General features: G+C 35.6%; 2 protein-coding genes across 2 annotated transcripts; one reads left to right on the top strand and one right to left on the bottom strand.

Moving 5' to 3' along the window:
* The first annotated feature begins 315 nt into the window (after window positions 1-315).
* On the top strand, window positions 316-4090 carry trappc4 (trafficking protein particle complex subunit 4). The gene is made up of 5 exons (XM_063016476.1): window positions 316-504; window positions 1747-1921; window positions 2467-2570; window positions 3057-3183; window positions 3741-4090. The coding sequence occupies exons 1-5, from the start codon at window positions 330-332 to the stop codon at window positions 3817-3819; spliced, it is 660 nt and encodes a 219-aa protein (XP_062872546.1). The 5' UTR covers window positions 316-329; the 3' UTR covers window positions 3820-4090.
* A 157-nt stretch (window positions 4091-4247) lies between these two features.
* Window positions 4248-10484, bottom strand: slc37a4a (solute carrier family 37 member 4a). Its single transcript, XM_063016475.1, has 9 exons — window positions 10359-10484; window positions 9968-10246; window positions 8452-8684; window positions 7795-8038; window positions 7530-7688; window positions 6987-7072; window positions 6754-6867; window positions 6319-6457; window positions 4248-6173 (listed from the first exon to the last, which is right to left on the bottom strand). Exons 2-9 carry the CDS (start codon window positions 10113-10115, stop codon window positions 6007-6009), a joined length of 1290 nt encoding a protein of 429 aa, XP_062872545.1. The 5' UTR covers window positions 10116-10246; window positions 10359-10484; the 3' UTR covers window positions 4248-6006.
* Between the last annotated feature and the right edge of the window lie 1923 nt (window positions 10485-12407).

Raw genomic sequence — 12407 nt, 5'->3', positions numbered from 1 at the left:
ATTCGATACGATGTATTCGAAACCCCAACTCTAGTGAGCTAGCGTACTTTACCGCTGCGCCACCTGAGCGGCTTTTTGTTTGTTCGTTTTAATATCGAGCATTATATAGCATTTGCTGATCTTAAAAGATTATAAAACATTACTTTTTCAACTAAAAAGAATTACAGCGAGCATTATTTGTAACGTTTCCAGTCTTTTGGTGGTTTTTAAATCGTATTCCTGATCAGAAACGACCGAGCCCTGAAAGCTTACTGCTATTTTGACACACTGCGTAGGATCAGGTGTGGTCACGTGATCTGCCTCCGTCGTCAGCTGTTCTGAGGGGAAAGATGGCGATATTCAGTGTGTATGTTGTAAACAAGGCTGGTGGTTTAATTTATCAGTATGATAATTATGTACCTAGAACAGAGGTTGAGAAAACGTTCAGTTTTCCACTAGATATAGTGCTGAAGATTCATGATGAGAAAGTGGTGGTTTCGTTTGGTCAGAGAGACGGAATACGGGGTGAGTGTTTATACAGAGAGCGAACATTTTGTAGCATGTTAGCTAGCTAGCTAACGTTCAGTTCTTGTTCATTTACATTTACGTTTTACATTAAAAAAATTTTTATCCAAAGCGACCTACAATACTGTGACAGTATACAGTCTGAGCAACTGAGGGTAAAGGGTCTTGCTCAAGGGCCCAAAAATGGCAATCTGGCAATCTGGCAGTGGTGAGGCTTGAACCGGCAACCTTTCGGTTGCTAGTCCAGTACCTTAACCGCTAGGCTACACCTGCAAAATATGCCAACGTATAATTATTTAATGGGTCTAAATACGGAATTCACTGTATACAGTGGTACCTTAAAACTCAACGTCAATTGGTTCTGGAGCTGAGTTTAAAATGCGTTGAGTATTAAGATATTTTTCTCCATAAGGATGTATGGGAAACCTGTTAATACGTTCCATGGTCCTGTGGAACTGCATATATTTTAGGCTAATGTAAAATAATGGGGTTGTTTTTGACACTTATACACTGAAAATAACACAAATATTAAAAATACTGATTTACAATTGAAAACAGTTACAATACAATAAAGAATAGGGATGTAAAGATACGCTCTACACGTGATGCGATTTACGATACGATTTTTTTTCCCTGAAATTGAAGACAAATTATGACAAAGTTTCCTTTTATTATTTCTCTTAAAAAAAGAAAATAAAAGACTGTATTTATGCTTATCTTTTATTTATCTAAATAATGAATGTCCTTTTATTTCTGAGGTAGGTACAAACTATGCAAAACAGTTTTGAATTAAGCCCAATTTGGCTGAAAACCCCCGAATCTGGCAACCAGGCTTATAGCGCCAGTGATGTCAACCAGGTGAGGTAAATGGCGCCAGTGCCCTCTGCTGTTTAAAGTGAATATCGATTCATTTTACATGTCAAATTGATTTGAATCAGTTATTAATTGTCTTGTGGTACAACGTTACATCCCTAATAAAGAATTATTTACTTCTTTATTGTTTATTGTTTCATTATGCTTCTTAATCGGCTGTTTATTGTTAATTTGAAATTAAATAAATACATTTTTAAAAAACTAAACGTTGAGTTTAAGGTAATTGTTGAGTTTAAGAGTACAAACTTCTCAAATATTTTGAGTTTAGGGAACGTTGAGTTACAAGGTATCACTGTATATTGCCGTCATGCGTGGCAGTCAGGCTTTATTGTTCATCAATCAGTCCTGCTTTTCTTTAATTTTATACAGTTGGTCATGCTGTGCTTTCTATAAATGGAGTGGATGTCAATGGAAAATACACAGCAGAAGGAAAGGAAATACTGGAATATCTGAAAGACTCAGCAAACTATCCAGTGTCCATACGTTTTGGCAGAGCACGTCTGACTTCCAATGAGAAACTTATGTTGGCTTCGATGTTTCACTCGTAAGTAAATTCAGTGGGATCTACTATGTGTTGGAATGCACAAGTTATCAACTATTGTCCATCCTGTCAGTTTAGATACTATTTGCGCAATGACATCTAAAATGTTAGTTACATGGTTGTGTATGGGGCACTGGTTTAAGTCTATCAGGTGCAACAGGATTGTTCACTAATAAATAGCTAAAATAGGACTAACTCAAAACTACCTCAAACTGTACACACTTTTTATGTACACCTATCTGGTACATACATTTATTGATAATTCTATAAGCTACACCTACTACATACAACCTTTATTTCATTTTGTGGTTTTATTAAGTTAGGCAAAATATGATGTGATGTGAACATGCTTTGAGACAACATGTGTTGTATGTTTATGTACATGATTGTGTAATGTAGGATCACAACAATAGTCAGAAAGTCTACATTCAGTTTTTAAAGACCACTATATGCCCTGTTTAAAACGTTTTTATCTTCCTCTGCCATTTATGTATTCTAACTGGATGTAATCCGCATCAATGAAAGTTTTTTTTTTTTGTCTACTTTAGGCTCTTTGCCATTGGTTCACAACTGTCACCTGAGGTTGGCAGTTCAGGTATTGAAATGCTGGAGACAGACGTGTTTAAATTGCATTGCTTTCAGACACTTACAGGTAACAAAAAAAGCTTATTATTTAAATAAATGGGATATACATGGTGCCTGGAAAAGAACACATTTCTCAATCAATTAAATCAATTAAAACAAACAATATTTACTATATAAAATATGCAAACTTCATCTGATTCTGCTAAGCATGTGCTTTATTATAGTATATCTGCAAATGTTTGCTCATTAAACAAAAAAGCCCTGGCACAAGTGAAAGGCACAGTTTGACTGGTGGATTCAGCCAAACCAATAAAGTGTCATATAAATATGAATGGTGACATTTTATAGCATGCTCATCATAAAATTTGGCTTAATTTCAGTCAAGTAATGTCTCAATAAAACAATGATTCCTTATTCTAGGTGTAACAGTGTTCTTAAGGAGCTAAAATATTGTTTTAATCATCTGTATATACAGATAGCTTTATTGAATAATTTCTGTTGTGTGGTGGAGAATGAGTTGTGATTTAATTTTCATCTAATCAAACCTTCATAGGGATAAAGTTCATTGTACTGGCAGATCCTCGGCAGTCTGGCATCGATGCACTCCTCAGGAAGATCTATGAGATATATTCAGACTTTGCACTGAAGAATCCTTTCTACTCTTTGGAGATGCCCATCAGGTTGGTGCCATAGTTTTTACCTTGTGTAGTAGGGTGAATGCCATTTTTTAGAACAGTATGACATATGATTATTTTTACAAACACAGAAAGTATAACCCTTGAGATACATCTGCTCACCAAACAAGTCTAACAAGATACTTGGTGCCCTAACTCTGAACAGTGGGTTTTTTAGGGGTGTATTTTTAAAATTGCTTTTACATAATGTAAATATCTTGTTTATTTAAACATTTTTGCTTGCAATCTGCTAAGGATTAAAAAACATTTACAACATACAAACTCGAACAATTTTAAAACTTAGAAATATTCAAGGAAATGTATGAGCTGTCCCTATTTTGCAAATATGATTGACTGACTGGGCACAAAGAAGTCTTGCGAGAAGCCTTCTTAGAAGAGTGGCTGTTGTTATGGCTGAAAAGATCACACAGAGGCCCTTCCAATATGTGACATTAATTTTGTTTAGTTTTGATAGACTAAGTAATAAGACAGAGTCCCATCATGATACTTTATCAACACGGTTTATTCATTAATCTACTGCTAATGTTACATTTTTCTTTCAGATGTGAACTGTTTGACCAAAATCTGAAGAGCGCACTGGAAATAGCAGAAAAGGCTGGAACATTTGGGCCCAGTTCCTGAGCTGGAATGTATAGATGCAATGGCATGCCACATGTTTGATAAATGCTCATGCAAAAAAGAAACACTGTACATAATACGGAAATTATATTTCCATGTATTGAATTCTTCTGAGCAACCTGACAAAATATGGATCATCATAGAACCAACATATGGATTCTGGATGGATAAACCAATACTGCATTTTATTTTGTTAAGAGTTAAAAGAGCAGTAAGAACTGTTGTTTTTTTACTTTTTGGTGCTCATTAATAAATAATCCTTATTTATTGTTAATGTTAGTTTGGTGTTTAATAGAATGTAACTAAAGATAATAGCTGTTGCAAATGTCTTGAGTTAAAATGGGTGAGAAATTTATTCAACTAGACATCACAAAAAAATTTTAAACTCATTTGAATCATTCCACTAAAAAACTGTACACGAGGGCTCAGAATTGATTTATTATAAATGTTTTATTTATCTCAATAATATATGTAGTCATTTATTACAACACAAAATAATGAGGTAGGAAAAATTGTAAATTTCACCGAGTTGTTACATTTTTATGTGTGTAAGTCAAAATAAATGACAATATGGAAATCACAAAAGCACTCCAACTTATTTTCTTACTTGGCACATTTTAAATCTGTGGACATCTCTTTGAATAGACATACGTATATACTGTGTTTTTGCTTTATTTAATAACTGATTATGCAGCCAATGTTACAATTAGAAACAAACAGCTAATCTCTGTTGGTTTCACAGCCTCTTCTGCTGTGTTAGTTCATATGTAAACAAAAGCTGATACATCATTGGATAAGAGAAATACTGAAGCAAGTTATTTTAAATTCAGTGAAGAGGAACCAGGATAGGAACTGTTTGGGTGGGTTAGCTGCGTCTGTACAGCAATGTAACAGAAGGATTCAAACTAATTATAACACTGCCAAGTTAAGGTTAATAATGCATAACAGTACATACCATGTAGGGTGGAACTTTCCAATAAAACACTAAATTCACATAATTTATCAATCCTATTTTAGAGTCTGGTTTGTGGATTTCCTAAGGTGGTACTACACTTGGTGTGGTGTCAACATACAGAAATAATAGGCTATTATAAAGTGGTGGTAAAACATGAAAATGAGAAAAGATTAACTGATTATTTACATGATATTATCCAAAAACTAAACCAGAACAGAAAAAACATCCTCAAATCTGAAAGACTGAGAAATAACAGCACTACCTGTCGCCTGCTAAGAAGTTGTTTCTAAGTAATAATGGGATGATGAACAGAGTAAAGACGACCTCATATAAATGTGTTCTTTTTACCATGTCTTTTTTAAATGCCACACCGTGTACCAGAGTCAGTCATGTGGAAAAATGATGATGCCTTGGAAATGTAGTGTGAGATAAAAATGACTCAAGTCACTATTGGTAAAGGTAAGGTAGAATTGATAGTGACACAGTTTTCAGTTGTGACTAATAATGTAATGCTAGCCATTCTTGGTAGTCTGTGTGTTTGAGAATGGATGCGGGTAGTTAACACCTCCTTTAAGCATTGTAATATGATTGTTGACATGAAACAAGGCTAGGGAAAGTGAAATAAATGTAGATATTTAGGATATTTTCTTTTATACTGTGGTGGAAAACGAAAAACAACGAATGAAGTTTTTTTTTAGGTCCACAGTAACGTTGCAAGGTGTACAAAAAAGTTTATTGCTATTTATTTATGTCATTTATTTGAGAACTGCCTGTTGTTTAGTGGAAATAGTTTAGCAATCGTAAGCTTTTTTTTTTATCCAAGGCTAAGCTGCTCACAAAAATTAGAAAATAATTTTCAGGTGACTTGCCTGTTCAGTGCAGACTATTACAGCAACTGGATAAAATTAGAAGCCCTACAGATACTGTGGGTAGTGGTTGAATTTGTGTAAAATAATTTTAATTTAAAAATTATTAATAATTTTGTTCATTATTATGCAACCCTAGAATATAAACATTGATGTGTTTAGTCCTGAGAATAAGAAATATCAAGTACTTTAATTTGGCTCGCATTTACACAAACTGTACTAGCCTTACAATCTTTACAAGTTACGACTGATGAATTTTCATCCATACAGTGTCCAACTGTCAGGTTTATAGAGATTGTAAGAGATACAATCATTACATTGTTGTATTAAAATCTGAGTGTGTACATGTAAAATAAGTAATACTGCTGCTTAATCAGTCTTCTTTACAGCACGTCCCATCCTGGTCTGGATATTACGTAGAAGAAAGAAGGCAACAGTAGTAACAGCACAGGTTACTTCTACTACCCAGAATGCTGTATTCCATCCATAGTATTTTGCAATAGAGCTAAATGGCCAGCCAGACAGGAACCCTCCAACTGGTAACAAAGGTAAATTCATGGTAAATGTCACAAATGTTATTACTTAGTATTTTATAAAAGCCCTGTCCAGAGCTGATTTTTTTTTTTAGTTAGACCTAAAATGTAATGAATTTGTGATTAAATTTATGACATGAATTCTTACCATTTGCCATCAAGGAAACAATTGCATGTGATGTTCCAGAGTAATTGGAGGGAGCGCTCTCAATGGCAATGACTCCAAACAGAGCAATTGGACCGTAAGAAGAAAAGCCAAAGACAGCACCCAGAGATAGAATCCAGATCTGTATCATAGTAATGGTAATGTACACACACACAACACAACAAAAATGGGTCAATTGCACTAACAATAGTACATTTTTCTTTCGGGTGCTCCTTTATTTAAGGGTTAGCACAGCAAATTATTCTAGTCTGTGTACCTGATTTGTCACAGATATGCACCTAATGCCATTTTGCAATATAACCCTCCTCTACTGCATGATTACTAACTAGTGCACCTCCCAATGGCTAGGCTGCCCCCTCCCCCATTAAATAAATGTAACATTTGGATAAAAATGAACTGGAAATGTCTTGTACTCACGTTTGAGCTTTCCAAAGTAACAGTAGTGCGGAAGAGGTACATGGAGACATACATCCCTGCCATCATGGACAGCAGGAGGCCATGCCGGGGGTTTCCATATGCACGCAGCCCTTGCTGGAGTTGAAAGTACATTTCATTGAAATGATTCCTTGTACTTTAATAAATGGTTAAAACATTAATAAAGATATTTTAAAAGCTGAAAATTAAAGTACAACAGAAATGTGTGAACTCACCCGTGCCACAGCCCTGTCGGACAGATACCCAGCGGCTAAACTGCCCAACAGCCCTCCAATCTCCAAGGAACTCATGTAAGAACTGCCTGTGAAAAGTCTGACTAATTTAATGAATTATACAATTTAAAATATGAAATGAAGTAAAGGAGGCTCGGGTGGTGCAGTGGTAAATTACACTAGCCCACTACAGCTGAGATCCAGGATTTGAATCCTCTGTGGAGCTTTTGGCTCGTCAGGTGTCTACATAAAGACATGATTGGCTTTCTGTAGCATGGCATTAAGTGATCAGTTTTGAAATTAATAAAACATTTAATAAGTAAATAAATTTGATACTGATAAGTATGATTCTACTCTATCAACGTTATCTTACAGTGATTGAAGTTTTGCTTTGCCTCTTAACTTGTAGTTGATCTAAGAAGATTATTCTCTCAATATCTCAATATTAATAATGACATTATGGTTTTAAGCATCCTAAAAACATAGAAATTGAACCAAGCTTCAATTCTGACTAAGACGTGCATATGACTACAGAGTGTACAGTACCCATAAGTGCTGACTGGCCCTTGTCCTGGATGAGGAAGAGCTGTCCCCAGTCGGTACAGGCTGTCTTAACTCCAAACACCACCAGGTAACCAAAGGAGATTAGCCACAGATATGGAGACAGAAGAAATTCCTTCAGAGTGCTTTCGTTCTTACTAGGGCCTAGAATTAAAACAAAGTACAATGAAAAATAATCATTAAGACTGAAACTACAAAGAAATAAATAATTAATATTCATTCATTTGATTGTTTAATTATTCTGCTTAACCTGCTTTGCCTTTCTTTTCACTAGCTCCAATATTGGGTAGACCAACGTCACTAGGCTCATTCCGGATCACCATCAGGCAAAGGACGGACAGGACCACACAAGTCAGACCAGAGATGAACAGAGTCAACCTCCAGCTGTAGCTCTCAGCCAGGAGGGTACCAATGATTGGTCCAAGTCCACCAGCCAAGTTCATACTGCAGGACAGCACTGCCCACCATGTCCCAAACTGAGATGGCTCAAACCACTAAAGGAACACAGACAACAGTATGTGTTAAACACATTGGTCATGGTGCATATTTTACTAATTCATTTACAGTTATTTGTAGTAAGAATGCTACTGCACAGTAGATTAGGGTATAGGAAACAACAATAGACTTTCATACAATTTTTTATACAAGGTAATAACATGATTTAACCTATAAATCAGTCTGCAGCGCTACTAAGGAGCTACAGTTTCATTAAGACTGGTGTAAAGAAATGATTGTAATATATTTTTATAATGATTTGTGCCATCAAAAGCAGCATATTTTTATGTCTGGTGTGAAACATGGGGTAAAAACTAGTAACTTTTTATGACTTATAATGTGGCACTTTTATGGATGATTCAATATATCTATATAAATCATAAATATGGTGGCAAGAGGTTCGGGTCCATACCTTACGTAGAACTTTTGCACATGGGGGCCACCCAAAGCCCTGGCCCAGTCCATTTAGGAACCAAAGACCAGCAAACACATTCACGCTGGAGGACTGCGAGAACAGCACATTAATACCACCCACCATGAAGAGGCCAATAGAGAAAAGCCATCGGGCACTTATCTGATCGGCGAGCACCCCACTAATGAACTTGCTGATAGCATAGGCCAGCGACTGGCTGCTGGTGATAAGACCTACAATGTGCAGAGATAAAATGAGAATTATTGTGACTGGCATTAAAAGTCATTACATTTCAGAATGTGTTTCTGAACAGCAGAAAACAGGATATGAGAAAAGATGAGTCATGTAATTTCTCATTTCAGGTGAAGTGAAGTGACGTCAAGTTTAAGATGAATTCAATCACGGTGCACAGCATGCAGAGACAGAGTTGCCAGAAAAGTTTCCAAATGCTTTGAAATGACTCAAAATATGATTTACTTTATAAAATAGACAAGAACATTCTGTCTAATGCATGATTATTTTACATTATTAAATGCATTGATTAATTATTTACAATCCAGGCTGAAAAAATATGCAACCACCCCTCCAACAGTAATAAGATCAGTTCGGAAGTGTCGGTTGTACAGGTGCTCCGTCTTATAAATACAAAAGCACACAAAGGCCTTAATCTGCTTTTCTAGAGAAAGACCCTTGCATGTGAGCTTTATGCCAGAAGATTTGTAAAGATACATCAAACTGGTAAAAGCAACAACGGCATTTTAAAAGGTCAATACACAATAAAACACAACAATGCTATATTGTCTATAAATTGAGATTTTGAATCACTTCTTAGAAAAGGGCTTCCTGCAAAGAGCACAACAAGTAGCAAGTGGAAAACACCAACCAGTAGCAGAATGACATTACAAGGAAACCTTCTCCAAAAAGGAAAGACTTAAGAGACCACCTAAATGTTCAACAATGCTTCTGGGACAAAAGTTTAACATTTACGTTAAACAAGAACGTTTTAGACCGACACCAGAACCTCATCGTAAAGCATTATTTGGAAGTGCTTTGCTGATTGAGGTCCTGGCTGATTGAGGCACATTTGCTCACATTGCCACTATGGCCTATGAAAGATTTATCAGAAATGAAGAGTATTATTGTTTGTAAGCTATTAGATTAGGCAGAAAGTATTTATCATTGTTACTTCAGACTGTATTTAGTAAAGAAATTGAAATGAGTTCACAAACATTTTCTAAGTAACTGTAGTTATGTGTAACAATGTGAAAAATCTCGATTACTATAGAATTTACTATATGATTAGTGCATCATTACCACCACAGTATTTACTAATATTAATACCACAATATACTAGTCAATATATTTTTTTAAATAACACACAGAAGAGGTAAGGACTTAGGTTCTGGGCCTACCATGGCCCTGACCAGGTGAACACACTTACTAAAGATTAATCAGTACATGATTAAATAAAAATATAAGAGGTTAGTGTAAAAGAAAACTATCACTTTAAAGTTACCCAAGTCATCCTTATCCAGCTTGATCTCCTGCATTATGGATGGCATAACAAAGGAGAATGTCTTTCTGTTGAAGTAATACAATGTATAGCCAACAAACATGGCAAGAAAAATAGTTGTCCGGTAGTAGCCATATCCAGACTTGGCCATAGCTCCCTTGAATTATCCACCAACAACGAAGAAATGAGTTTTCAGGTGTTTTCCTGGGCAAACAGTTTGTGCTCGGTTCATGCAGGACAGAGACGTGAACTTTGCATCAGGATCCGCTGAGCAGAGTGAAACTGGTGGAATGAGAAGAAAATGCTGTAAACAATATTGAGGTTAATGGTCAACCTGGATGTATTTTCTGTCTCACACGACGATAATCGGATCACCGCTTCTAAATATTATTACCTTAATTATTCAGAGTTAGACAAAATCAGAGGAATGTTCAAACAAAGCTACACTGTCTCACTTTTTACTAGCTTTGTGCCTTGAAAACTAAAATTTCCCAATGTTGTTGCTGCCCCAAAGTTCAGCACTGGATGTTACTGAGATAAGCCTCAGCGCAGAAGCTTAATGATTTACGTTGGGGTCCAGGCTTGCGACATGATAGGTCTGATCACTGAGGCGTGAAGCAAAGCAGTGAGTAAAATGCTTTGGCAATTGGGTGGCTTTAAAGTTTGGAGCTATCTCACTTCTTTTAAAGGTCAAATCACAGACTGTCTTGGAAAACATTGAAGCGGTAGCTAATCTTATCTGCTTATGTCTTCTGCTTTCTTGTCTAGAAAGCCTGATTAATGCCTGCATACAGTGAGCTCCAGAATTATTAATACCTTTGGCAGATACAGCCAAAAATGTCTTTAATCTCTTCGTAGATATTTAGCTGATTTTTCACACTAGGAATCCAGTGCCAGGCATCTTCAAGCACTGTTTAATACCAAAAAAAATCCAGATCCTACATGCCTTTTTATGTGGACTGAAATAACAATGACAAAATCTTAATTCTGTGGTCATTCAATCAATTACGATTTTTAGATTAATGTAAGTTTGGCTCATCATCCTTATAAGGTTCAAGCTTAATAATCCCCAAACAAATCAGATATTTTTTTAATTAAAATTGAACAATGCTTTAGTCCCACATTGTTTATGTATCTACTACTGTAACGCATGTTTGTTTGTTTTTTGCTTTGGGAAAAGAAAACTTGGTTTAGTTAAAGATTTGTTGTTTCTTTTATGCAATTATTAATTATAAAATGATACAACAATGAACCTCCAAGCAAATTTTAGAACCTGTTGTACACCAGGGTGACAATATTTTTGAGGCTCAGCATACATGAATGGAATAACACATGCTTTTTGTAGCCTTTAAATGAAACCTATTTTTATTTGAATTTAATCTCTATTGCATATGTACTGTACACTTCAGTCAGAAGTCTGGACACATCATTTTTTGCCTTTCAGAATCATAGAAAACAGGTACCTAAAAAGTATTACCCAACTTAATCTATTATTTTGCAAATTCACTCAGCCAGCTTCATACTGTAATTTCCTGGAATGCTTTTAACAGTCTCTTTAAAAATCTGATTCACTTCAATTTAGTGTCCCTCCATATGACTGGTAGTGTGAGCACAACCAGTATGATCGATTATTTTACATTTCCCTGTTCAAGGTCTTTTCCTGCCTTGTAGGCTAGGCTCCGCACCCATCGCGATCCTGATCAGGATTAAGTAGGTTGCCCTTAGACATGTATTATAAAAAGTTTTGACAAGAAAAACACATTTTTGTTTGTTTGATTTATTTAAGTACAGGGAAATGTCAGAATTGCGAGAGTATATCCAGTTACATAGATTAAGCTACACTGTAGTTTTAATGTGAGGACTGATCTGAGAATCCCTGCACAGGAGTCATGAAACTGTATAGATCTGATACATAAAGCAGCAAATCTTTACTGATCAAACGTGACAAAACTGCCAAACTTTATCAGAAATCGTTACAGCTGTAACTGATGCATGTAAATAAAAATTATACCAGTTAAAAAAAACACAAAAACAGAACTCCGGTATATAGTCTAAATGAATGACAATTACTTCCGTAATGACAGTTACCTTAAATACGGCATGTTCGAGCACTTGAAAATTCCCTCGACGTGAAATATTAAACTAGTTCATTAAACAGTTTATAATTGTTTATTATGCTAATTCACGCTAACTGACAAAATCAAAGTTACTATCGCTTTTCTGGGGATGTGGACACGCGGCAATTTCAGACGTGGTGCATCATGGGAAATGTAGTTTATGTAGATGATACGCACCAGGCAGAAAACAGCATGAGTTTTGCATACCTTAAATGACACTATGTCAAAGTATATTCAACTTTACATTTAACTGCTTGTTATACTCACATTGTCCCCAGATCATTACAGCAACGCATGGCTAACAACCATAAAACCACTAAACATTA

The sequence above is a fragment of the Trichomycterus rosablanca genome, chromosome 20 (genome assembly GCF_030014385.1).
Source record: "Trichomycterus rosablanca isolate fTriRos1 chromosome 20, fTriRos1.hap1, whole genome shotgun sequence".
Lineage (NCBI taxonomy): Eukaryota > Metazoa > Chordata > Actinopteri > Siluriformes > Trichomycteridae > Trichomycterus > Trichomycterus rosablanca.
This window is presented reverse-complemented; position numbering and strand designations above follow the sequence as displayed.

Coding starts and splice junctions, on each gene's coding strand:
- trappc4 (XM_063016476.1), top strand. CDS start 330: ATGGCGATATTCAGTGTGTATGTTGTAAACAAGGCTGGTGGTTTAATT. Junction 1,922..2,466: donor TTGGCTTCGATGTTTCACTC/GTAAGTAAATTC, acceptor TGTCTACTTTAG/GCTCTTTGCCATTGGTTCAC. Junction 3,184..3,740: donor TCTTTGGAGATGCCCATCAG/GTTGGTGCCATA, acceptor TTTTTCTTTCAG/ATGTGAACTGTTTGACCAAA.
- slc37a4a (XM_063016475.1), bottom strand. CDS start 10,115: ATGGCCAAGTCTGGATATGGCTACTACCGGACAACTATTTTTCTTGCC. Junction 7,073..7,529: donor GGGCCAGTCAGCACTTATGG/GTACTGTACACT, acceptor GACTTTTCACAG/GCAGTTCTTACATGAGTTCC. Junction 6,174..6,318: donor TGTTTCCTTGATGGCAAATG/GTAAGAATTCAT, acceptor CTTTGTTACCAG/TTGGAGGGTTCCTGTCTGGC.